The sequence below is a fragment of the Callithrix jacchus genome, chromosome 18, assembly GCF_049354715.1.
Source record: "Callithrix jacchus isolate 240 chromosome 18, calJac240_pri, whole genome shotgun sequence".
Lineage (NCBI taxonomy): Eukaryota > Metazoa > Chordata > Mammalia > Primates > Cebidae > Callithrix > Callithrix jacchus.
Window position 1 is genome coordinate 38,805,701 of NC_133519.1, and position 27,755 is coordinate 38,833,455.

Consider the following 27,755-nt stretch of genomic DNA (forward strand, 5'->3'; position numbering starts at 1 on the left):
TGTGCTCCTTCCAAATTTACAATGTGAGTAAATGGAAGAGTGAAAAACTGCTGATTTCAGGTCAGCTTCACCCTTCTCTCTCAAAAACAGTGGAGACAGTGGTGTGCAGCTCTCATTTTCATTTATAGAATGTTCATAGAAAACCTTTAACAACAAAATTAAAGAAATTGTAACCAAAAACTTCATACCTTAAACTGCGAGGAAATTATACATCACCTTTTACTTTTGTTAACTCATTCAAAATTTTACTGACTTTAGATTTCAGGCTTTATATTGGTTATATGTACAGTGAAAACATACGATATTTTATCATTTTTCTTCATATCGAATGAGGCCTGGGTGTGGTTCTTCTAAAATTTATAAAAGTTTACATAATTATCTGATACATGTAAACTAAATCCTCACCACCTTCCTCTACTACTGTAGTGCACCTTACACGAGCAGTTACCCAATTAGAAAATTTTATTGAAACTTAAGTGAGTGAATAATTTCTTCCTGGAAGTTTACAACTATTAAGATATGATCATGAAAATGGGTTATTCACTAATGAACAAATTTGCAAATAGTATTAAGGGTCAGGCCCAATATTAGCATGAACTACCTCAGTATGAGTAAAAGATCTATTTTTAAATAAGAAATAATTCAAGCGACCAAAACACATATTGATTTGGTTTTTATTATTAACCACATGAGTACCCATGAGGACTGTTAGGATTAACAATCTTAAGATGGTCAGAAGCAGCATATAGAGAAAGAAATAAGGCAAAAGAGCTAAAAAAGTTGCTCATAAAGCAACAAAGCTATGACTGCCATTCTGAGTGGGCAGTACTTCCTCTTGCTGGGGGCAGGCCAAAAAAAGGAGCAGTGGGTGCCTGTGTCACAATTATTCAAGTCCACCTCTTATCCCATGGAGCGCAGCTTGAGCCCCAGTCGACAGAATAATATAAACAGATATTCTGTTGGGTGACTGGAATAATTTTTATTTTTACATAAAATTTTTCAGAAAAGAACTCTAATAATTTTGATGTAATACCATTCCAGATAATAACTGATATTTTTACTTTATATATATATTTTTGGAAATGGAATCTTGCTCTGTCACTCAGGCTGGAGGGCACTGGCAGATCTTGGCTCACTACAACCTCTGTGTCCTGGGTTCAAGTGATTCTCGTGTCTCAGCCTCCCAAGTAGCTGAGATTACAAGCACGTACCACCACATGTGGCTAAGTTTTGCATTTTTAGTAGAGACAGGTTTTTACCATGTTGGCCAGGCTGGTCTCAAACTCCTGAACTTGTGATCTGCCCACCTCGGCCTCCCAAAGTGCTGGGATAACAGGCTTGAGCCCCTGCGGCTGGCCCCATCTTTTTCTCACATCCATAGGAGCATGTGCACATATACAGTCTTGAAGAGAATTCCAAAAGAAAGGAAAAGAGACAGTTCATAATTTATTACAAATGCACATTATCCAACTCGATAGAAACCCATGTGCCCCAGAATATAAAGAACGTACACAATGTTCCAGAGAGCGTCATTGTCAGGTCTGGTTACATATACATATTTTTTTTGAGACAGGGTCTCGCCATGACCCAAACTGTAGTGCAGTGGCACAATCTCAGCTCACTGCAAACTCTGCCTCCCAGCCTCAAGAGATCCTCCCACTTCATCCTCCTGAGTAGTTAGAGCTACAGGCACATGCCACCACACCCAGCTAATTTTTGAATTTCTTTTTGAAGAGTCAGGGTCTCACTATGTTTCCCAGGCTGATCTTGAACTCCTGGTCTCAAGTGATCCTTCTGCCTTGGCATCCCAAAGTGCTGGGATTACAGGCATGAGCCACCGCACCTGGCCTGGTTATGTTTTTTGAACAGTGACCCTAACGTGCTTTTCCAGTTCCAGTAACTTTTGATAAAATTTTTCAGCAGTATCTTCATCTAGGTCCATCTGGAAAAGAAGCAAAAATAGAGATGTCTAGAAAGAAAAAATAAGATGAATAGTATTTGTATAAAAGAAAGGCATTCACTATAAGAAAAAGAAAGGAGGGAGCAGGAAAGGGCCATGGTGGCAGACACATGAGAGCTGTCAGGAAGCTGAAAGCCTGTGAGGAAGGAGACCCAGGCATCTGGGATTGCCTCCCCCTGTCATCCACTGTGCATCTCAATAGAAGAGACAGCAGGCCAGCTGGCACCTCCTGAATCTCCTTCCTGTAAATAATATGCTTTTTACTTAAAACAAGATCAAACCTAAAACCTTTTCACATGTGAGTCCTAAAACTATAAACCGAAATGCTTTTCATATGTGATTCCTCAAACTATGAACCAAAACCCTCTTCATATGTGATTCCTGAAGCTGTAAACCGAAACCCTTTCATATGTGATTCCTAAGGCTGTAAACCTGAGATTCTTCCACGTGTAATATCTAAAGTATAAGCCTCTATAAAGGCAGAGCCTTCCTTTGTTAGACGAGCTGAGCTTTGGACACATTATCACTCAGGCTTCCGGGACGAATAAACTTCTTCCTTCTTCATTTGGTGTTCGAGAGATCTGTTTCCCTGTGGCTGCTCCTGCTACATTTTTGGTACGTTGGCTGGGAAGCGAATTTTGGCTGGCAGATGGAGGGAAAAAGTCTTTCAGGCAGTTTGACTAGCCCTGTGGAGCATTCCTGAGGGGAGACTCCTGCTCGCTGGGGCGACGCATCCTGAGAGCGCTTCCGGGCAGGTGTTTGCCCGGTGGAAAAGCCTTGCTGGAGCGGAGCAGGGAGGCCCTGCAATGTGGATCCACCCAGTGGCTGAACACCGAGAAGGAATGTCCAGACAACTGAATATGTTAAGACTGACCCAGGAAAATAGCCCACCCCATTTTCAGTGGAAGCATGGCCTAATCACCCACAGGTGCCACATTTGGCACTTTTGAACGGGGCTCGCTCTCTCTCTCTCTCTCTCTCTCTCTCTCTCTCTGTAACTAACCTTGGAAGCTTTTGCTTATGGTTTCGAATTGGAGGAGAGTGACTGGATGTGTGTTTGTGTGTGTAGATGTGTCCAACCGGACTCATCTGTCGTGAAAAGTATCGGGCCCATTAGGAGGGGCCTCATGCATCGAGCAATTTGTAAGAATTAGAGACAGCATAAGGCTGAGTGGAGAAGCCTCTGCCCTCTGGGCGTTGTGAAGGACTGAAGAGAATGTAAATCGGAGAGTGATCCATGCTGCGTCTTGCTGGGCGGGAACTGCTGTGAGTGAACTAACACTCTCCTAATGTTATATTGGACCGAGCATAGAAAGTCAACACCAAGACAAAAGTATACCAAATTGCAGGGTTATTGCCAGCGACCACGGAGGACTCACGTCTCTCCAACCCGTGGCCCCATAAAAGAGGGTGACAAGACCTTTTATAACCGTAAAATCACCTTGGGGGTGAGGGGAGAGGATGGGATGAGGGGCTTCAGACATTCCGAGGGCCAGAGGATTCAAATCACCTTCTGGGTGGAGATGAGGGTGAGGGGGTTCTGGACATTTTGAGGGCCAGGGGACTATATGACATTCTGATTGTTATTTAAGGGGTTCACAGATGCTGAGATTAACATTCGTTTACACATCATCTGGGTAGGGGTGGGATCCATAGATTTTTATTTACTTGGCGCCAGGATGGAATTATCTGGGGGTGCTTACTCTGATAAACAAAGGCCAGCAATTCTGGCATTTACAGATAAGAGAAGGTATGCAGCTTTACCTCAATTTGCATCCTGCAAATAATCTAGCAATTTACAGAAGCCAAGGTTAGCAGTCATTGTGAGAATGGAAACAGTTTTGTTCTTTATAAAATGGCATTGTACAGGTTCTAACTCTAGGTCCCTGTTCTTATAACATGTATTAAATCTTTAATAGGTATCCTCTTCTTGACACAGGGGCCCATAGTTAGATCTTAGAACCATTAATTTTACCCAACCTATTCTTTCTTGGATAAATTTGCGGAGCATGTTTAAAAGGCATGGTCCAAATGTCAACCCTAGGACCACCAACATCAAGGGTCCTGCTAATCCAGTAAGCAGGGATGTCAGCCAGAGGGACCAAGAGAATAGTTTTTGGTACCAATTTCCTGAGGCCTCTCTGAGGTGTTTCCTTGTTTCTAAGTATTTCCTAACCATAGCAAGGCTGTCTCGGATAATTCCAGAGTTATTTGCATAGAAGCAACATTGCTCACCGAGAGCCGCGCACAGTCCCCCTTCCCTCAAGAACAACAAGTCTAACCCCCTTCTAATTTGTAATACCATTTCAGCCAAGGAGTCCACTTGTTCAGCTAATTTGGTGATGGAATTTTCCAGATGGGTAATATCTGCATCTATTCGGTGTGAAAGAGTTTTGAAATTTTGGTCCCCAGTGACTAAGGCAGAGATTCCTATAGCGGTGGACCCTGCTATTCTAAGTCCCACTAATAGGGGTATAATTATGGGGGCCTGTTTCCAACATCTGTCTGTATCGGGTGCTATGAGAATTTCACCTTGGGGTCCACTATAAACATTTACCCGGGGCAGTATATACACGGGGGTACAAAGAATGGGTTTTGAGGAGTTGCTGAACTGGTAGGTGGAAATACAGCTCATGAGGCCAAAAGTACAGGCGAATCAGACTGAGTCTGGGGCAGTGTAGTAAAAACTTGTTTGACTATAACTTAAAATGAGAATATCTTTGCAAAAACATCGGTAGGGGGAGCTGGTGAGATTATAATTAGGGGAGTGGTAACATCTGCCTTCTCCCTCTAGATCACCTAGTGTTATGTGGAACTGCCTTTCAGTACATGAGGTATTTGAGGGGCTATTTCGGGTTGGGCTGCTAGGCCTGTGTAAAATGGTGGCTTTGGATTTAAGCATAGCCAGCAATCTTTTCCTAGATCTGGGTTTGTCTAGTTGAGCAGGTGTTGTGTGGAGGACAACATGAACAGGTTGTCCTGTGAACAGGTTCAGAATGAAGATAGCAGAGCTAGGAGTGGGGGACAGATTGGGAGTAACAGGGCTAGGACTGGGGACTATCTGGACCTTGGAGATGATTTCTGGGGGCCTTAGGACAGAGCTAGGAGTGGAGGATAGATTGGGAGCAACAGGACTAGGATTGGGGGCTATCTGGACCTTGGAGATGATTTCTGGGGGCCTTAGGACCTCGGCAATGGGTCACACTGGGCAGTCAGTTCTGGGCAATGGTATATGCTGGATGGTAAAGATGTTTCCCTTATCCCATCCACTCATATATACCCTAGGACCCCAGGTTCGCCCTGTTTCCCATCTCCCATCTGGATACAGGACCGTTATTTTGAGTGGGTTACAAGAGCCGTGGCTCCGGGTTGGAGAGATGTGAGTCCTCCGTGGTCGCTGGTAATAAACCCTGCAATTTGGTATACTTTTGTCTTGGTGTTGACTTTCTATGCTCGGTCCAATATAACACTAACTGTGGGAATTGTTTCTTTTGAGTGTTAACAGGGATCACTCCCATAGCAAGCCCACCCCTTTAGAGACTATGCTGAAAAATTTCAAGAAGGGATTTAGTGGGAATTATAAACTAACTATGACACCAGAGAAATTAAGGGCTTTATGTAGGGAAGATTGGCCAGCATTTGGGGTAGGTTGGCCCCCAGAAGGGATCCTAGACAGGCCCCTTGTCTCCTAAGTAAGGCATAAGGTTACATACGGCGAGCTAGAACACCTCGATCAATTTCCATACATAGACTCTGGTTGCAGTTAGTTTTGAACCCTCCGAAGTGGCTAAGAGAGCAGGCAGTGACTGTTTTAGCGGCCAAGAGACAGACTGCTAGAAACCACCATCCCCCTCGCTGCGGAGAGACACGGACTCCTAAGGGACAGGCAGATTCAGCGACAGGAACAGCGACTCCCAAGGTTCTGGTAGATCCGGAGGCAGAAGAGTTTTTGCCCTTTCCTCCTCAAGGACTCCCTGCCCCTGAGCCAGAACCCTTGGCATCCCCATCAGAGCTGCACACCCCTAAAACACCTAGAGTAGACAAGAGTGTGGAAAAACTCCACCCATTGCTGCCCGCTTCCCAGAGGGAACTCCCCCTCTGGCAGCCCTTCTGTGACCCAAGGCTGGGATGCAGATGCCTTTGAGAGAGCAGGGGTACACGGGAGTGAATGAGGACAGCCACATGGTAGAAAAGCATGTTTTCACGTACCTGCCGTTCACCTTGGCTGATCTTACCAACGGAAAAATAACAACCCGTCTTATACCGAGAAGCCACAGGCTCTCATTGACCTACTGCAAACTATTATTTGAACTCATAACCCCATTTGGGCTGACTGCCATCAGCTGCTTATGCATCTTTTTAACACAGATGAAAGGCAAAGAGTCCTCCAAGCTGCGAACCCTCAAGAGTATGTCAGGGTCCAGTTACCAGGAACTGAACCCCAGTGGGATCTGAACACCCTGGAGGACATGCAGAGGCTAATCCGGTACAGAGAAGCCTTGCTGGAAGGATTAAAAAAGGGCGCCCAGAAAGCTACAAACATTAATAAAGTGTCTGAGGTTATTCAAGGAAAAGAGGAAAGTCCCACCCAATTTTATGAAAGACTGTGTGAAGCTTACCGCATGTATACTCCTTTTGATCCTCAGGACTCCGAAAACCAGCGCATGATAAATATGACATTAGTCAGTCAGTGTGCAGAAGACATTAGACGAAAACTGTAGAAGCAGGCAGGATTTGCATGCATGAATACTTCAGTTATTAGAAATAGCTAACCAGATGTTTGTAAACCGAGAGGCAGTAAGTAAGCCAGAGGGAAAATCATAGGGAAAACAAGTGTCAGGCTCAACAGAAGGCCAACTTGATAGCTGCTGCTATGAAAGGAGCACCCCCAAGAGTGGGAAAAGAGGGGTTCCTGGAAAGCATCCAGTCTGCCTGCCCACGCCTGCAACGCATTCAGTGTGCATTTTGTCGAGAAATAGGACATTGGAAGAAAAAATGTACACAGTTAACTGGAAAACAGGGAGACCCTGAGCACAACGCTTCAGACAAAAGTGAAGGGACTCTGCTCAACCTAATGGAAGGGCCACTGGACTAAAAGAGAGGGGGCGATTCATATGCCCCCAAAGAGCCCATGGACAACAGCCCTGTAACCTCCCATGGAAAGAAACAAAACCAGTGTTGTTTGAGCTATTAAGGTGTTAAGAGAACAGACTTTCTGGTACTTAATGGACCGCCCCTGCCCCCCTTCTCCCGCAAAACTTGTGCAGATTAATAATAAGAAAGATACCGTGCAGCTAAGACTGCCTCAGGCGGGGCTCATCCAGGCACTCACTGTCCCTCAGAAAGGAGGGTGGTGACCTTCCTAGCCAGGGACCAAAGATTGGTATTTCCGCCCAGGCCAGTGCAGGGCTTGCATGACTCTGCACTCACTTGCACCCAACTTGTGCAGGCAGTTGGGATTACTGCCAGCAGAGGATAGTTGGTTCACTTAACTGGATTTAAAGAATACTTCTTTAGTATCAGGCTGGCTTTTGAAAGTCAAAAACTATTTGCATTTCAATGGGAGAAATCCAGAAGCAGGTGTGACCACCCAGTACACCTAAACCTGGCTTCCCAGGGGCTCAGAAACTCTCTCAACATCCTTGGGGAGGCATTAGCCTGTAACTGACCTGCCCCCCAAAAAGCTTCTTGCTTGCATGCTGCCCTCCATATGCTGATGACCTTCTATTGGGAAACCCCACAGCAGTCAGGTGCTCAAATAAATGCCTTACTTTGGCACCTGGAGGACTGTAAGTATAAAATGTCTAAAAAGAAAGCCCAGATTTGCTGACAGCAAGTTAAGTATCTGGGGTTTAACATCTGGAAGGGTGAACGCAGCCTAGGAACAGAAAGGAAGCAAGTAATTTGCACCTGCCAGAACCCAATACTAGAAGGCAGATAGGGGAGTTCCTGGGAGCCGTGGGCTTCTGCAGATTGTGGATTTCCAAACTTCGAAGTACTGGCCAAACCCCCATACAAAGTGACAAAGGTGGGAAGGGAGAAGACAAGATACCCTTTGAATGGGGCAGAAGCTAAAAGCAAAACTTCTGTCAGCCCTGGCTTTGGGGCTAGCTGATTTAACACAGCCTTTTCATGCTGTCAGGAAAAAAAAAAGGAAGAAGAGGAAGGGCAATTAAAGATACTAGCCTCAACTCTGGGAAGAATTTAAATATCAAAGCACCCCACACAGTAGTGACCCTAATGAATACCAAAGGACGTCTTTGGCTAACAAATGCTAGGCCTGCCAAATACCTGGGCCTGCTAAAATAAAAATCTCCACATCACCATTGAGGTCTGCAACACCTTAAACCCTGCCATTTTGCTCCCAATGACAGAGGGCTCGGTTGAACACAACTGAGTTAGTCTTGGACTCAGTTTATTCCAGCAGGCCTGATCTTCGGGATCAGCCATGGACAGTAGTAGACTGGGAGTTGTATGTGGATGGGGGCAGTTTTATTAATCCACGAGGAGAAAGGTGTGCAGACTCTGGACACTGTAAAAGAAGCCAAGTCACTGCCTCAAAGCACCTCAGCTCAGAAGGCTGAACCCATTGCTCTGACTCGAGCCCCAAAGTTGAGTAAAGATAAGGCTGCAAACATTTACACTGATTCGTGATATGACTTTCTGACTCTCCAAGTCCATGGAGCACTGTACAGAGAAAAAGGCCCATGAAGTAACTCGTGTGCTGCTTTGAGATCTTATCCCTAGGTTTGGACTGCCACTGTGCATCAGACCAAACAACAGACCAGCATTTGCGGCGAACTTGGCCCAGAAGCAATGGTGTTGGGGTATTACTTTGGAAACTGCACGCTGCCTATTGCCCTCGTAGTTCGGGAAAAGTGAAAAGAATGAACCGGACCATCAAAAATAGGTTAGGGAAAGTGTATCAGGAACAGGGTCAAAGTGGGTGCAGGCACTTCCCTTGGTGTCATTCAAAATTAGATGCGCCCCCTTTAAAAAAAAAACAGGATATTCCCCTATGAAGTCTGATATCATAGGCCTCCTCCCCTACTCTGGGCACTCCCAGGAACTCCTCAGGAGTGGAGAGAGATTGAGTTAGGATGCTAGTTACCAACTCTAGGGAGAATCGCTCAGGATACTTCAACCTGAATAAATAACAAATGTCCTGTAAGCCTTTTTCTCCCCAGTTCACCCTTTCTCACTAGGTGATCATGTGTGGATAAAGGACGGGAGTACAGCCCCTCTAAAGCCACAATGGAAAGGACCTCAGACCTGATCCTGACCACTCCCACAGCCATGAAGGTAGAGGGAATCCCAGCCTGAATCCACCACAGCCAGCTAAAAACCAGCAACAGCTGAGACTTGGACCAAGACAAGGACTGCAGAATCGCCTTAAAAAGGACAACAAGCCTTGCTCCAGCCACATCCACGTGTGGCCGAAACATGAGGAAATTCATCGTGGGACTTGTTCTTCTTAATATTTGGACTTGTACAATAGGCACATTAACCAATTTTAAAGAATACCCTCAGTGTGTACACCAGGTAGGGTGTAAAAGTCACTGCCATTCTTTTGCCCTACAAAATGTTCTTATAAATGTACAGGGGCACAGAAGGGAACCTGTTTATATAATGGCACTCAGTTTAAGGTGTGTGATCCGTGAGATGGACAGGTAGCTGTGTCACGGGCATCATTAAGCCCTCTTTCTTCCTATTATCTGTTATGACATGTGAGCTGTTAGGGTATCCAGTCTACTCTGCTAGGGAGAAAAAGACACCTAAAAATAGGAGACTGGACAGATGACAAGTGGCCACTGGAGAGAATTATTGAGTATTATGGGCCGGCCACATGGGCAGAGGATGGCTGATGGGGATACCGAACCCCTATTTAGATGGTCAATTGGATTATCCGGTTGCAGGCTGTTTTGGAAATACTAATCAAACGGGCAAAGCTCTGTCCCTCTTGGCCCGACAAGAAACTCAAATGAGAAATGCAATTTATCAGAACCCCCGGCCTGAGATTATTTGCTGGCAGCTGAAGGAGGAGTCCGCGGAAAATTCAATCTAACCAATTGCTGTCTGCACATAGATGACCAGGGAAAGCAGTGGAGGATATTGTGCGAGACAGGACCAAACTGGCACACGTGCCTGTACAGGTGTGGCACGGATTTAACCCTGAGTCCTTACTTGGAGGTTGGTTCTCATCCTTAGGAGGATTCAAGACCCTCATCATAAGTGTTATAATAATGATAGGCGTTTGTTTATTGCTCCCTGTCTACTCCCCGTTCCTTCAGATGATTAGGGGATTCATCACTACTGTCGTTAGCCAAAAAAAATGACATCACAAGTTATATGAAACATTATCAGTTTCTTCAGAGAATTTGGAAAGTGAGAATGAGAGTAAGACCTCTCACTGATATTATAAAGTGGTGAGGGTCTCAAAGTGGGGAGATAAGGAGACCCAGGCATCTGGGATTGCCTCCCCCTTTGTCATCCACTATGCTTCTCAATAGAAGAGAGAGCAGGCCAGCTGGCACCTCCTGAATCTCCTTCCTGTAAATAACATGCTTGGTATTATTGGGGAAACTCTCCGGAAGACAGTTTTTACTTAAAACAAGATCAAACCTAAAATCTTTTCACATGTGAGTCCTAAAACTATAAACCGAAACGCTTTTCATATGTGATTCCTCAAACTATGAACCAAAACCCTCTTCATATGTGATTCCTGAAGCTGTAAACCGAAACTCTTTCATATGTGATTCCTTAAACTATGAACCGAAACTTTCATATGTGATTCCTAAGGCTGTAAACCTGAGATTCTTCCACGTGTAATATCTAAAGTATAAGCCTCTATAAAGACAGAGCCTTCCTTTGTTAGACGAGCTGAGCTTTGGACACATTATCGCTCAGGCTCCCAGGCTGAATAAACTTCTTCCTTCTTCATTTGGTGTTCGTGAGATCTGTTTCCCGTGGCTGCTACTGCTACACCTGAAGACATACTAAATCTCAGTCTCAGTTCCAACACTCACCAAACCCACTGATGCTTCCCTGAAGCAGCAAGACTGAAAGATCTGAGTTTGCTCTCTCCCTAACTTTCATATACCCAGGAAATAGAAGATACCAATCAAAGGACAAAACAGAAAAATCAAGAGTTTTGTGAATTTCTAACAGCTACTCACTTCCTAATATCCATCTGGCTTAGTAAAGGGCCCTGGTTTTAACTGGGCTCACTGCCCTCCAGATAAAAGATGATACTTTAGCCTCCATTGAAACAATGAGTGCTGGAGCCATCAGACTATGTTCTGGCCAGTGAGATGTAAATACTGCCTGGAGTCTCTTCAAAAGGAATAGTGTCCTTTCTTCTTCCCTTCTTCCATACCACTCTCTTGAGCAGCAAGCCTGAGGGCCACGCCCTAAAGATGGCCCAGCGGTGACTTCAAGAAACTCGGGTACCTGACAATTTGTGGAGCTGCCATGGCAGCCCAAGACTGCCTCTCTCCTAAATGCTTTCACATGCAAGAAATTTAAGATTCTCTCTAGTTTAATCTATAGTTACTTTACATTCTTGTGTTTCATGCAGAAAATTTCGATTGTATATAAAGGCAAACCTTCAGCCCTTTTAAAATAGTGCTGTCCTTTTTACAAGTCAACACAGAGCCTAAACTTCAAGAACAGGCTCTTTGTTCATAAAATTGAAAGGCTAAAAATTAAACACACTGTTGAACCTTTTGAAAATAACATTTATATTCATTCAGTCATGTTAGAGTTTTTCTATAATAGAACTGGAAGAAGCATTAGAGAACTCTTCTAGTTCAATCCCATCTTTTAACAGAGGAGAAAGCTGACTTCCCCAAATTAATCAAACGTTAAAATACTTTCTTCAATGCATTTCCATAAAGTGCCAATGACTGTGTCAGTTTGTAGAATTAAACATGTCTCCCCTTAATAAACAAATCATTCTCTCCAAGTTAATATATAGTAAGTTCAAACACACTATGCAAGCCTAAAGTAAGCTATTTATTAGTTTGCAATAGAATTCCCCAAAGGGATGTTACAGGTTATGTAAAATTTGCTTTAAAAAAAAATTAATCGTCAAGAACTCTTTGAAAACAGCAGCATTAAATATTTCACACACATTTCTTAACTGTTTCAACTTCTCACAGCCTTTACTTTGCTGATGCATGCTGTACAAGTCTCTGAAAGAGGGGAATGTAATATGAAGCATGATTCAATTTTACTTTCCAGAGGAACTGCTTCTTGCAAATCTTCTCAAGAAACTAGTATCCCACAGAATATGTTTTGAAAAACCTGGAAGGTTCACTTTTAGTGAACAGATAGCACAGGAAGACAAGTTCATGGCTCCCCTTTCAGCTCATGCTACTAATAAGCCCACAATCCATGTCAGTTACTTGACTTACCTGAGCTAACAGTCGCCTCAATCTCATTGTATCTTATGCTAATGCCTCCTCACAACAGTCTGGGCAGTAGAAAATCAGAGGCTGAAACAAACCTTACTCATGACAAAAGTATCAACAAAATAGTTCTCTTAGTTTAAAATAAATTTTCTCATTCCCCAGTATGTAACTCTATGTTTGATTTCATTTCAGAAGATTATACCAAGTCTAAAAAACACAGTACTGATTTTTTTTTTCTGCACATTATCCTGTTCCTCTTCAAAACACCAATCTATTAAAGCTGATAATTGTCACAAGCAGAACTGAATACTCAAAGTGAAGTTAACTTCACACAGAAAGACACTTCATATTTCATCCGACTTGCAACGTATTGACTGAGTACCTATCATGTGCAAGGCAGCCTGCTAGGAAATGGGGTATGACCTTCCTCCTCACAGAGCTTACATCCTGACAGGGGAACATGAAGGTGAACAAGCATGATCTGGAACAGGTACAGGATTTCAAGAAAGCCTACCACAGAGGCACCCAGACTGGTCTATGGGGTCACTAAAGGCTATGGGATAAGCTGATCTGAAGGATGAGCAGAAATCAGTTGAAAGAAGAGGCTGAGAGCAGCAGCTCAGGTGGAGAGAACACGACATGCGAAGGCTTAGAAGCAGGATAGAGCAAGATGAAATAAAATCAGACCAGTGTGATGCCAGTGAAGAGTGAGGACCCAGAGAAGGGGAGATGGGGGCTCAGGAGCTGGTCAGGAACACTGGGCTTAATTTATCAACGCAGCAGCAAACATCAGTGCAACAAGGTAAGCACGTTTACCTTCTGGGTTGTGATGTAATTTCTTCCAAAGCCAGTGGTGGCACTCAGGTATTTGATTAGAGGATTGAGAGATTCAGGCTTTTGGTGGAAAAGCCATACCTGGAAAGAAAGGACGTGTCAATGATTTGTTTCTTCTGCCCAAGGTGAGTGAGGCTAGTGTTGACTTACAATTAGTACTTTACAGAGCTCCCCACACAAATTATAAATATCCTCTCAAATATCATCAGTGAATGGTTTGACAAATATATTGAGAACTAATTAAAATATAGTTTAAAAGCACTTGCTTCTATAATCAATTTGTGTTCCTACAATAAATGCATTTATTTCTGTAATGATTACCAAAACAAGAGCATCAAAGCCAATTCCATTTATGTCTTCCTTAGCTAATTTCAATTCAGTCAAGATTGAAGAGTCTACTAAATACTACAGTGCTAGAACCTTAGGTTTCCAAAGTGAATAACAAAAATCCTGAAGGAGCTCAAAAGAATGAGAGGCAAACATAAAGAGCTGACTCAGATACAGTGGGTTTTTTATGTAGGACAATTCTGATCCACTAGTAGAGGCTGCCTCTGGAGTTCTGGGTTGAAGAATATTCAGAGACACCACTTGTGTATAGCAGAAAGAAGTATTATAGCCCATTAGTAACGTCTGCCGTTGATGAGGAAACACATGCAATCCATTTGCCATGTGAGATTTAAGGAAACCCACTGGCTTCCTAAGAAAATAACAACTTGATGCTCTAAGAGAGGGAAGAAAATCTTCATAGAGAGGAGTGGCATTGAACTTTGTTATCCTGGCTCTTGACCCACAAGATGCACTTTCTCCACGGGAAATCACAGACTGATTGTGCAGTCACTGTCCTGCTTTGCCTGCCCCTCCAGTGTCCCACTGCTCTGTCTCTCCTCTAGCTGCTGGTGTATCTTGCCTCTAAAGAAGTGCTTTCCCTGTAGTCATGGTGCCCAGTGCCATGGTAGATGTTACACTCACAAACTTCACTCCTAGTGTTTTACGCTTAGCCTTAAAGTCTGCTTTAGTTCCAAACAGGACCTTAATTATTCACAGAGCTTATTCTCCTATTATCTTTTCTGTTGAAATTATTTCTACTACCGGTGAACCTATAATTCACACCTGCTAAGCCATCATACAAGCTGTAGAAACTTCAGTAACATACCAGTGCTTCTGTTCCATTGTATGGTGTCAAAGTGAATGCATTTGCAAAAAAGCGCATCTGCGGAAAAGAAAACAACAATGTTTAGAATAGTCACAAAAGAATTATTCATTTAAATGTTAAAAAAGAAAATCCGCCTTTCTGATTATAGAAAACTTTTTAAGTAACAAAAAATAAAGAAGTCAAAAAAAGACATATCACTTAATCTTCATGACTTCAAATCAACTACTTTTAACATGAAGGCCTGTATACTTCTGATCTTTTCCTTATGCTTGCCCTCAGGAGAGACATTTCTTCCTGAGCCCTGAAGATAGAATCATTTCCTAAAAGTAGTATTTTCCAATGTGTGCTGGAGGAACAATGGTCCTGCCAGATGTTCAAATCATGAAACAAAAACATGGTTCATAATGCACAATTGTCTCCTTCTTGGGAACTTTTAATGCGCATGACCACTGTGAAAACTCAGAGAAGTCCAGTTTAACAATGTTTATCAGGGGTTTTCTAAAATTACATGATCACAGAACTCTTGGGATCTGTGGTGCATGAGCAATGAAACATTCCTTTAAAGAGAAGTGCACACTCAAATGGTGGCGCAGAAGTAATACTTAAGAAATATGAAGCAGAGGTTTCACGTTAATTAAGCTCAAAAACCTCAAGTTAAATGGCATTCAGGTTCAGTTCCTTACATCATTTCCCAACCCTGAGACACATCTACTAGGTCCCAAAAAGAGATTTCATAAGCAAAGAAAAGACATAATCATCACTTACCAGCAATATTGCTGGCATCAACAGTGTCCATATGAAGGGAGGCAGAACTCCGTATGTCAAATTGGTCAATGCTGTACCTGGACACACCACATTGGAATAGAGACCCTAGGAACAGAGATGGATGGCAATAAGATTTTAACTCAATGCATATTGATTCAGTCCAGCTATGTGGTAGTTAATAAAAGAGGTATGCACGTGAGCCAGGGAGTCAGGTAATAAAGAATTTATGCTCTGAGTTGTCTCTGAAGTTGGGTAAAACATTTATGTCGAAGAACCATGTATTAAGAAAACCCACTGTAAGAGGCACCCAGGATGAAAAAATTAGTAGGAAAAAGTCTCTATTCTCATGAACCTTACAGTATAAAAAAGTAAAATAAACAATCTTTTTTTTTTTTTTGAGATGAAGTCTTACTTTGTCACCCAGGCTGGCGTGCAGTGGCACAATCTTGGCTCACTGCAACCTCCATTTCCCAAGTTCAAGCGATTCTCCTGCCTCAGGCTCCCATGTAGATAGAACTTCAGGCTCCCACCACCATGCCCAGCTAATTTACGTATTTTTAGTAGACAGAGTTTCACCACCTTGGCCAGTCTGATTGCGAACTCCTGACCTTGTGACCCACTGGCCTCAGCCTCCCAAAGTGCTGGGACTATAGTCATGAGCCACCACACCCAGCCAAAAAATTACGAATCTTAAAGCTGGGAGAGAAAAGTAGGGCCTAGTTATCTGAGTTTTCCTTATTATTGGCCTAACTGAAGATCAGCTTTTCATTCATCACGAGCATTTAAGATAAAAAGATGTACTGAGTACCATCCTTGCCTTCAAGGAGTTTCTGGCCTAATAAATAGACAGCTAAACCTAAAGCATGTGTCTGTTTCCCTGCAGGTACATAAGATCCATACCTCTAGCTTGAGGTGGGTGCTCCTGGTATCAGGCTGTATGTGCTGTCACAAAACTTTCTCCAACTGAAGATCTCTAAATCAGGTCCTTAGCCTAGTACGCATTTTAGAAAGGTCCACCTTATAAAGAGAGCCCCAATAACGTAGAGCTTATGCTAATATAAAGGGTCCTATATGATCTATAGTTAAGCCCTGGAATGCTGGGATTTGTTTTACTATTTTATTCAGTTTAATTTATACTACACATCTTGTCATTCTACTCAGCTGCTTCTTTCCTCTTAAAGGCCAAGGAGAGTCACTGGCTGAGAACCAATCCCAACCAATTTTACGGGCAATAGCTAAATCTCCCTCTTTTGTAAAAGATAAAATCCCAAACCTTACTTAATAATTGAGATTTAAATAGAATCCCAGAGTTTTTTATGAAAGGGAAAGCTAATCTAAAAAAGAGTTCTCAGAGTACCAGGAAGCAGTTGTGACAAGCTTTTAAACATCTCAAGAAACTTCAAAAGGAGGTGTAGGATTGGGCCAACATGCTGAGTCCAACGTGCAATAATAACAGCCAATACAAGAACATGCACACACATGTGCAGACCACATGCACAGACACCTACACATCTGCACACACCCCACACATACACTCACAAACACATCTGCACACACTCACAAAACCCATACATGTACATATGAACCCCCTACACATGGGCAGGCACAAAAACACAAACCCACTCATGCACCTCCACATGTACATATTTGTGCAGACACATGCACACACAAACTCACATTCTGAATACAAAGCACTGCTGTGACTGTTTCATACAGATCCCCTCAGTCAATCTTCGCAACAAATCTGCGAGGCAGGTACTATTACTATCCCTATTTTTCAGATGAGGAAACTGAGGCATAGGGAGATTAAATAATGTGCCTAGGGTTACAAAGCCAGTGACAGAGTCAGGATTCAAATCCAGTTCTAGAAAGTATGCTCTTAGCTTCAACTTTATAAGAGGCATGATTCAGGCTTGGTGGGGGCGCTGTAATCCCAGCACTTTAGGAGGCTGAGGCAGGTGAATACCTGAGGCTGGGAGTTCCAGACCAGCCTGGCCAACATGGTAAAATCCTGTCTCTACTAAAAATACAGAAGTTGGGTATGGTGGCACATGTCTGTAATCCCAGCTACTTGGGAAGCTGAGGCACAAGAATCACTTGAACTCAGAAGATGGAGGTTGCAGTGATCAAAGATTGTGCCACTGCACTCCAGCCTGGGCAAGAGAATGACACCCTGTCTCAAAGAAAAAGGGGAGCAAGATTCTAAGAGCCAGATCACAGAATACCACCTGATAAAGGCAGCCATTCCAGAATAAGCCAAGTCTTGACCTTCACATGAGGCTTATATTTCTATGTCTAATTCATAATCCAAGAAGCTCCCTGAGGAACGACATAATTCTTGACCATCTTTTTATTTCACTTTCTTCCTCAAACCTAAGCCTGGCCCAGTGCCCTAAACAGGAAAGGTCTTTTGTGAACGTTATTGAAATTAAACTTCTCCATAGCCCCATACACATACAACACTGTTAATCAAAGCAAACAAAACAAAATGTCCAGAGGGAAGACTGGAGACTTTCAGGTAAGAATTTAGATCTGGGCAACAGACATACAAAGAGGTAGTAAGCTGCAGACCACAGTGGCCACAAGGACCCAGTATGACCAACAAGGGTCACCGTCCCCTAGAAAACATCCTATAAACGGAGATCCTCATAGAGACAGAGCTCTGGAGTCTCACCTAAAACCACCACTATCCAGGTTTTATAACTACTTGGCTGTCCTATAAACATCTGCTATGATACACACTAGGAGGCAGCATGGTGCTATGGGAAAAGTCCAAGCTGCAAAGTCAGACAGCCTTGGGCTTAATTCTGAGTTCTACTATTTAGAAGTTGTGTGATCATCGTATAAATAACCTAAGTTCTCTGAGATTTAGTGTCCTCATCTGAAAATGGGAATACTCAGACCCACCTAGATGTAATGAGGCAGGTATTTAATGACATACACAGATGAATACAGCACCTGAAACACAGCAAGTACCAAAACAGTAACTATTATTACTTTCAGTAGTGTCACTCTGTTAACCTAAGTGAGAATTCCTGAAGCACCACAGAATGATGAATGAACTACCTATAACTAAAATGTCAGGAGCTGATTACCTCCGCCCTAAAACTTTCATATATATCAACTTTCAATCTAAACTACAAGAGTTAGTGGAAAGCCAGTTACCTTACTAGGAAATCAATAGTAGGCAATTAAGAGAACCCTCACTGCCATTTCCATATCACTGGGACAGGCCTTACCTGCTGGTTGAAGTTCCTGTTCAAAGCCACACTGAGAAGGTCAGTGGCATATTTGGAAGAGCTGTAGGGTTCCTTGCCTTTGCTGTGCTGGAAGTCCTCGAGGCTGAAATTAGATTTCCTTGCATTGCGAGATGATGTCCAGATGAGCTGAGATGGATTATCACTGTGACAGAGGAGAGGCTCCAGTTCCCGAATCTGGGTGAAAGAAAAAAAAAAGAATAAAAGTATTAAAATATACTGGCAGAGTACAGATAACAATTTTGAAACCACTGTCCATAAATACTGAAATTGAAGAATTAAGTAAATGGATGGAGGATGATGGGAGTCAGGTTTGTCACTGTTGAAGTGGGACATCACAAATAAGCATGGGGAGGAAGCTAGAATGATTTATATGGTAAGAGATTAGGGTCAGAGACATCAGTATTAACTAGTTATCTAAAAGAGACATGAATGAGTTACGTATAAAAATATTTACAGATACGTATACATGCACAAGTTGGTATGCACATATATATATCTTTGGTCTATTAGCTGAGAGGGTTTAGAAGACACTGATATCTCAGTAGCAATAAGCACCCAGATCTTGGTTTCTAATAACCATTCTCTGATAAAAGGAAATGAATGTCTTTAGAAAGGTAGCTGATTCTAGGACGGAAGAAGAAAATATAAAAGATGAGTCTGAAGCATCTTATAGTGCCAGATAGTAAAAAGATGCTCAAAATGAAAGCTAAAACAAACACAGAAAACCATAATGATGGGGTTGTGCAAAGAGATACAGGAGCCAACTGAAAGAGCTACCAGTGACCAAGACTGGAAAAATTTAAGCAAGAAAATAAAATAGTATTTATATCTTCTAAGTACAAAAAACATATCCATGAGTCCTTATGGATATAATAAATTACTGAATAAAGACATAAATGAAGGAGAACAGACAAATCTCCATGCAGAAACAAATCCAAGTAATTTCTGTGGATAATCCACTCTTAAGGAGAAAGAGCACTATCCAGTGTGCACTGGCTACACATAGGAAGCTTCTTTCCAAGAGCGGAGTATGAAAAGGGAGAAAGAAAAAGTAACTTAACAATGGAGAAACCTGACCAACATTACCTTGAGCCAAGTCATCAGAGTTAATATTGACAATGAGAAGTCATACTGATAGAATACGTCCTTGATATAATATCATGAGAACGTCACTTTACCTCTCTGGCCTTTTTCCTAAAAACCATTCTTCAATCTCACCATGACAAAAACATCAGACAAAGACCAAATGAGAGAGTCTACAAAGCACTTGAGCAGTACTCCTCAAAACTGTCAAGGTCATCAAAAACAAGGGAAGTCTGAGAAGCTGTCATAACCAAGAAGAGTCTAAGGAGAAATGACTGCTAAATGTAATGTCGTTATCTTGAATAGGATCCTAGAACTGAAAGAAGGCATTAGGCAAAAACAGAACCCAAATAAAGTATGTACTTTAATTAATAATAATGTGGCAGAACTGATTCATCTATTTTGACAAAAGCATCATACTAATGCAAAATGTTTATAGTAGGGGAAACTGGGTGTAGGATACACAGAAACTCTCTGTACTATCTTTGCAGTAATTCTGAAGATCAAAAACTATTAGTATATTTATTAAAGAAAAATCTAAGAAAGCTTCCAGATGTGCCCCATGCTTACAATAAACAAGCCAAATGCAACCAAGAAAACTCAAACATGAGATTAAATCAGTTAACTGTTTCCTCAACTATAATAATACACTTTGTCCAGAGCTTTACAGAAATTATCACACCAAATACTAGCTTATTAAGCCCACAGCTTCTTTACCAGGATAAAATGGCCAAAGACATTGGTCTCAAACACCTCCTGAAGTCCATCAGCAGTGATCTTATCATCCTGGGTCAGCAGGCCTTCAGCTGTGGAGAACATATGAATCACATTTCTGAAACAGCAAAAGAAAACTGTATGACTTTTAAAGCTTCTTTAACTGGAGATACTTCCCAACTCATCCCCCTCACCCATAAACTACACCTCCCTTGATTCTGTAATGACACGAATAAAAATACCTATTTCTCAGACTGGGTTACTGTATTAAATGAAATACCAAAGTCCCTCCATCCCCCACTATTCACAGAAGTATTTACATACTTATAGCTCACACTACCAATAGGAACTTGAGTCTCTCAAAAACCTGCTGCCAAAACTCTATTCACCTCTTTCCAAATCAGGTTATAGTGTTCTAAAGGAATAATAAGCTAGCCACAGGGAAAAAGTCTTCCTGCCCACAAAGTATGTTTAATTGCCAAAAGAAGTTAAACAGGTTGTTTTTTAACTGGGAATTCTTCAAACATATTAATAAGTTGTTCTGCTGTGAGGTCAATTTAGTAGGTCAAGACCAGTGCAGAGAGAGAGAGAGAGAATTCTAATGGACAAGAAGTAAAGCAAAACTATTAGTATAGTGAGTAGCACACAGTAAGAATGCATATTTATGAATAAGTTTGTTGGGTCACAAAACAAGATTTATTCCTATAAATAAGAATTCTCTCATTGTGTTTCAACAGTTTTGAAAGCCATTACACTAATGTGTAACGAGAATCTCCCAGAAAGACATTAGTTCTCTGCATTTCCCCAACCTATTGGCCAGAGCACCTGACATACAGTTGGGAAATAGGTCAAAGTAGCTTTCCCGGAAATTGGAGTCTCTCTGAGAAATCTAGAACTCTGCCTAATTTCAAAATGTTCTTGCTAAAAGCCATATCCAGGCAGACCAAAAATGGACCTTCTAAACCATCCAACCACTTAGAATGTCCTGGAGACTTAGAATACCATAAAAAGCAGGACTTTCAGCAATCTCCACAAAAGAGAATTGCTTTTCTTTGATGATATGGTTACACCACCTTCTTTTTGTGTCTTCAACCTTTTCAATACCCTCTTACGTTTCATCCCTCCAACTTAACACACCAGCAAAACTAGGCAGAAAAATGAACACATTCCTTCCAATCAGTTCATCCATAAAATGGAAATTACCTTGAAAAGAGGCCAGAGAAAAGTGCTTTGATATTTAGGTGTGGATTAGGCATGATCCCAGCATTTAGATATATACAGTCAAATCTCTGAAACCTGCAGGTAAACACCAAGACAAGATTGTGAGTTGCAAGTAAAAACATCAAGACAAGATTGTATATTTTATCTCTAGAGTGACTAGAATCAAGAAGGCCTAAAAGACAAAAAATACTTTTAAATTATTAAATTAGCCACAGCAAGCTCAAAAAAATTTTGAGTACATTAGAGTTACAACATTTCTTTCTCAACAGTTATTCTTTAACCACAGTAAATATTTGAGAATTCTTTTTTTGGTAGTGGCTTCAAACAATCTGTGGAGTCATCATGGACTTGAAGCAAAACCTTTGACCAACAATTCCTTCCAGCTCTATCCTCCCAATAAGGCATTGCAGCAACCCTCTATCTATTAAACCCACTTTCCTCATATTACAAAGTGTCTTGCTTTTTAAAAAAAAGATATCCACATCTCCTCTGGTTGACAAGTAAAATTTGTATAATACTGATATTCACCTGACCTGATCTATTAATGCTGAAATCTGAATGCCAAAATATATAATAAAACAGAAGATCCATGTGGAAACCTTTCAGTGTTCATCGACAAGTCCTATGTATCATAAAATGATAAGAGTTCATCAAGAATACAATGAGATTATAAAAGATGAATGGGGGTAAGGTATTCTTGTTGGACTTCCTCCTGGATACTTGTCATGGAAAGGACATGAAATGCTGAATTGTAAAAGCATTTTCAGTTTTAAACCTACATAAATCTTCCTCTAAGTGTACTCATTTTGAACTAGGTTCAAAACAGGTAAAGCCTGCTCTCATGATACTCACAGACACCATTAAATATTCAGAATATCTCCTATAGTTCTACGTATCACACTGTCTCTGAATAGCCCGACATTAAGAGCCAGAGCTCCTAAAGTTAGGACCCTGAAATACATACATGGTTTTCAATACAGATCACATACAAACATTTCATGATCATTCTATAAATAACTGACAAATGACTCAACTTATTAAATTGACCATTTAATAAAATGCTGATATTGTTACTATTAGTTCATCATATAAGTGCCACAAAGATAGTGTGCGTTCATCCACTGTTGCTTGTTCCATTACCTTATTTGCAAACTTTAATCTAAGAATATTAACATATTTGGCTAGGAACAAAGAGGATATATTTAGTAAAGACACCAAATTAAGCTCTGGCTTCAGTAAAATGACATACCACTCATCAATAAAATAACTGACACACTCTGTTATGGATAAAACAGAATCACTATTTCTTACTAGTTTTCATCTGCACATACCTAACAGAAGAGAGTGCTACAGATGGAAAGACCAGGTGTCAGGGATGGTGTTGCTTGAGTCATTAGAAGGAATTCTCAAGCTCTCTTTAGCTCTAATTTACTTCAGACTTAGAACTGAAGAGATCCATTTGCGCCACTGAGTGCAGCAGAGCCTTGACATAAGCAAGAATCTATCTGGACACTTTCATACAGTACAAATGTGTGAATATCACTACCACCATCATTTCCTAAATCTGAATAACACCAACCATCTCAAAACAAAAAGGCTGACTTGTGAATTAAATAAATACCTCAAAACTTCAGTGAAATGCTGGTGACAGGCACCCGGGACAACTCACTTATCATCTGATCCCTTCTGCTCCAGTGTCACTGCCTTGAATCTGTGCTAAGTTGCTAAATACCTTACTGAATACTATATTACTAAACTTGTGATAAAGTACCAAATATCTTGAACTTTGGGAGGCATTTGGGATAGTCAGTACTATCAATGTTAAAACTTTAAGTCTCAAAAGTAAACTGCATCAGAATGGACTATCATTAACTGGGAAATGAAGGTTCTTTTCTGCCAAATAAGAAAATATAACAAAATCTAAACAAAGCAGGTAAGAAGCCAGCTGGCTAAGGTTTGGGAAGAGAATGCCTAAAAACCTGATTTGAAGCTCATAGCTTCTCTCAACTTTATGGTTTTTATCTCCATAAAGACATTTAGTATACAGCTTCACAGCCCTGGAGACTCTTAAGTCACGGAGGAGTAGGGGATGTGGAATACATCACAATTTATGTGAAAACAGAACCTAGAAAATCTCCTCAGGTTTTTTTTTTAAAAGGATGTGGCAGAAAACCCTAAGAGCTCAGCAGTAGTGGAGAGAGAAGCCACGTTTTTTGTTTGTTTGTTTGAGACGGAGTTGCTTTGTCAGCAGGCTGGAGTGCAGTGGGGTGTGATCTCCACTCACTGCAACCTCCACCTCCCGGGTTCAAGCGATTCTCCTGCCTCAGCCTCCCAAGTAGCTGGGACTACAGGCACATGCCACCATGCCTGGCTAATTTTCTGTATTTTTAGTAGAGATGGGGTTTCACCTCATTAGCCAGGATGGTCTTGTTCTCCTGACCTTCTGATCCACCCGCCTCGGTCTCCCAAAGTGCTAGGGTTACAGGTGTGAGCCACCAAGCCCTGCCAGAAGCCACATTTACAAAGGACTAAGGCCACAGCAAAAAGAGCCAGAGTAAAGAAAACAAGCTTTCACTTAGTAATCTGGGCATTTGGAACACGGAAACGCAAATGATTATCAACATACATAAAATACAAAGTATTTTTCTTCAGCAAATGTCTTCCTCAAGAAGGCCTTCCTTGTTTCTACACAATTCATTTTACTGTCCAAGGAAACAAGGTAATTCTTTGTTTCTTAAGTGCCTCAATACTAACACATTTGAAAATTAATTATTCCAGATAGCCCTAGGGCAGCAGAAACTAGTGCAGGGTTCTTGGCCTTTTTTCATTATAAATTCATCTTACAATTTAAAAACAAATAAACAAATAAATAAAAAGCCCTCTCTGCCCAGAAAAATGCATTGTACACCTACATGCAATTTTGTGTTCACTTTCAGGGGAGTTATACAACTGCCGACTCTATTCCTTCATATACCAAATATTGATCAAATGTCTATTGCATGCCAATTATTGTGAAGGTGTGAACAAATCTTCATTGGCCTAGGAAAAAAATACCCCTTGGGAAGCAGGGAAAAGACCTTGGGTCTTGGTCCCAGCCAATGAATATAAGATTGGATGATCTTCGTAGGCACATTACCCTTATTTCTGTGTCTCAGTTTTCTCACTTGTTAAATGTCACTACTTGCCTTATCTACTTAATGAATTCATCATGTGAAGGAAAGATGTAAAAAATGAATTGAAATGTCAAAGGAGTTACCTTAACATAAGGCAGTGTAACTGATCACACATCAGAATGTACTTAGTCTCCATAAAATAATTATGATCATGGTTAAGAACGAAAATGTGGTACTGAGGAACAATGGGTCACTCTATACAGATCTCCTCAGATAACAGCTTACACTGCATCTGGTTTCTCTTTAGGTTTTTCTTTTCTTTCTTATTTTATTAAGTGTTATGCTACACAATCACGTAAGAGGAAAAAAAATTCATCAGCAAGAGATATACCTTTGCTTAAGTTCCTTAGAGGCCTGGAAGACAGACTGCAGGTTGCTGACATCCACCTGGACAACGGTGACCTCAGCAGTGGGGTGAGAGGCCAGTAGAGCAGCACGGACAGCTTCTGCCTTGCTCATGTTCCTACATGCCAAACACAGATGAAGCTCATCATCTTCCACCAGCAACCTCTTGCAGAGGGCCAGGCCAATGCCACTGGGAGGACAATTCAGACAAGATGTGAATTATCTGGGATGGCATCAGATAGAGGCATTTCTCTCCAGTTCAGAAAACTGTGTCGACTTGACCTCCAATGAGAAGCCCAGATAGAAAAGCCTCAACCATTATTTAAGAAAGGAGGAATCCTCCACTCTAATAGTCAGTTGCTTGAGACACAGTCTAGTTTGTGTTTTTCTCCTTTTGGAAAACTTCAACGGCACAGTAACTGGACTTAAAACAAGAGTTGTTCTTTAGCCTTTCTATTACTGGGCCTTATCCTGCCAGTGGTTTTCATTTTGTACTTATTAATGCACTCATGAAAATGATTTATCACCAGTAAGAGCTGAAAAGAGCACTTATTAGCTGTTTCCTATGTGCCTTTTTACTTTGCTGTCTAGGCTCCTCACGGGTAAGGGGTCTACCACCTGTTGGTATCATAGCCACCATAAGGAACACCAAAAATCTACAATAAAGGAACAGATGAATCCTTCAGAATCAGGCATCAGTAACATCCTTCCAAACAACTATAATTTAATAATAGAAAAAAAAAAAAAACCTCAATATGATTAAGTAGAAAGTAGGAATACACTAAATATTAGGTGAGGACCAAGAAAGGGAGGCAGGGATGAGTACACCACTCTGAGACAAAGAACTTCAAAACCAGTATTGCAAAACCGCTTAAGAGTGGCGAACAGAGTCAGACCAGCCTGGCTGACAGCAATGACAAGCTGGGTCATAAGTTCTCTTTCAAGACTTAAGCTGATTCCAGGCAAATATACTAATAGTTAAAACCCAAAAAAGACCCTGGAACCATCAGTAATCTGTTAGCACTGACATTAACCCATCAAAAATATTTATTTGTCCTCACATGAAATAGTAAGCATTTAATATACAATTGCACATATCACAATAAATGTAAAAGAAACAGACAAAATCAATTCTGATTTATTTCAGTAACTTCCACATAAGAAGCATCAACTGTTAAAGTAACCTGAGAGGACAAGCTAAAAAGTTGCCAACTGCAACACTCACCAAGCTGGCTTAGTTAATATGCATGTGGTTAAATAACTGAAAGTGGACCAATCTTAAACGTTTAACATGTCCTCTGTCTTAATCAAAAATGCCAAATGCAACTCGTAGAAAAACGGTTTGATTGGCTTCATCTTCTACACATTCTCCATGCAAGTGCAAATGAGAGGTAAAACAGGCAACAGAAGAGGCTGAGAAACTACATGAGCAACCCTGGAGTAACTATGAGCTGGTCATCCTGCACCCCAACCATGCCTTCATAGGAAAAGATTAATTTTCTCTTGGTTTCTGAAAAGTACGTTAGGTCTCTAGCACTGAGCTAAATGGAACGGGATTGTTTTTCCCCACCGTCCTAATGTTCATGGGTGTTCAAATTTGTAGGCAAAAGGCTTGTACAGACAAAATACCTGGAGTTTAAGGCATGACCACGTAGTTAGGAGCAAAATGTTGGGCACAGACGGTAAAAAAAAAAGCTCCAAGATGGGGAAGGGAAGGGGCCCACGTGAGCCCCTATTCCCTTGATAACCTCAGGATTATCACTGTGACAATCGTCACTTACTGACGCTCTAGTTTTCTTTTTCACTGCCATGTTTAATTCACAGCCCCAGTTACTGAGCACCTCAAGAGGCCGGCACGCCCCCCACCTCGAGCAGTGCAGGACTGCGGGGAACCTAGGCAAAGTCAGGGGCGGGCGCTCCCGGGGTCCGTCCGTGGAGGGTCGCAGACCCCTCCTCTCTCGAACCCCTGATCCTTTGTCGCCTCTGCCAACCCAAAGGAGGCCTCACCTGCTCGCCCCGGTGATCAAAACCACCTTTCGCATCTTCGCGCACGCACACTTCCAGGGACTGAGGCAGACGCCGCGGCTGCTTTCGGAAGTCCTGAGCTTTCGGCCCAGCCCGGCCCACCTCTCCCGTCACCAATCAGAGTAGGCCATGTCCCGCCTCCTTCCGTTGCGTCATCGAGTCTGCGCTGATCCCTCCAATCTCAGTCCTCCAACCGCTCCCTGACCTCGGAGACGGGGTGGGGTGAGATAGGCCGAGGGGCGGAGCTGCGTGACGCAAGGGCCCGAGCCAATCCAGGCTCTCCTCGCTCCGCCGCGGCGCTGTTATCGGTCCTGCCCGCCTAGGACTCAGTGGCGCCTTATCTTCGTCATGGTGGGGGCGTTACCCGGGTCTAGCGCTCGGGACTGGGGCTCTAGTCCGCACGGGAGTCTGTGCCCTGGCGCCTGAGTTTGGCGCTTCATTACAGGAAGGTCTCAGGGTATGTGCACCGGTGCCCATTTTAGAGGAAAGGTTTGGGTCTAGGAGCTAAAGTTGGGGGATTACTGTCTGTCTAATTTTCCATTCCTTTTTGGATGCGTAGATCCAGGCATTGTGCCACTTAACAGCACAACTTCTGATCCCAGACCTCCTCCTCTAAAGAAACTTAATTGAGAAAATGAGCACTGATTTTATTAAGAACTTTATGTAGATCATGCGTAAATTACCAGTATTCAAAACTTGGAATGTGGGGTGGAATCAGAATCTCAGAAACTCATTCTCTGAAGTACTGAGAATGTGCTTTAACCGCCTATGCCAGTGTATCTCAGACTGTGCTAAAGGACCTGTTTGTGT

General features: G+C 42.1%; 1 protein-coding gene across 2 annotated transcripts; it reads right to left on the reverse strand.

Moving 5' to 3' along the window:
• Positions 1-660: 660 nt before the first annotated feature.
• On the reverse strand, positions 661-26,989 carry HSD17B7 (hydroxysteroid 17-beta dehydrogenase 7). 2 transcript variants are annotated; one of them, XM_008984909.5, is made up of 9 exons: positions 26,928-26,989; positions 24,907-25,038; positions 21,385-21,477; positions 20,185-20,299; positions 18,364-18,558; positions 15,125-15,229; positions 14,360-14,416; positions 13,189-13,287; positions 661-1,942 (listed from the first exon to the last, which is right to left on the reverse strand). In XM_008984909.5, exons 1-9 carry the CDS (start codon positions 26,960-26,962, stop codon positions 1,853-1,855), a joined length of 921 nt encoding a protein of 306 aa, XP_008983157.3. In that variant the 5' UTR covers positions 26,963-26,989; the 3' UTR covers positions 661-1,852. The 2 variants fall into 2 exon arrangements, with proteins under 2 accessions (XP_008983157.3, XP_002807752.4); XM_002807706.7 differs by having other exon boundaries at positions 24,907-25,110.
• Between the last annotated feature and the right edge of the window lie 766 nt (positions 26,990-27,755).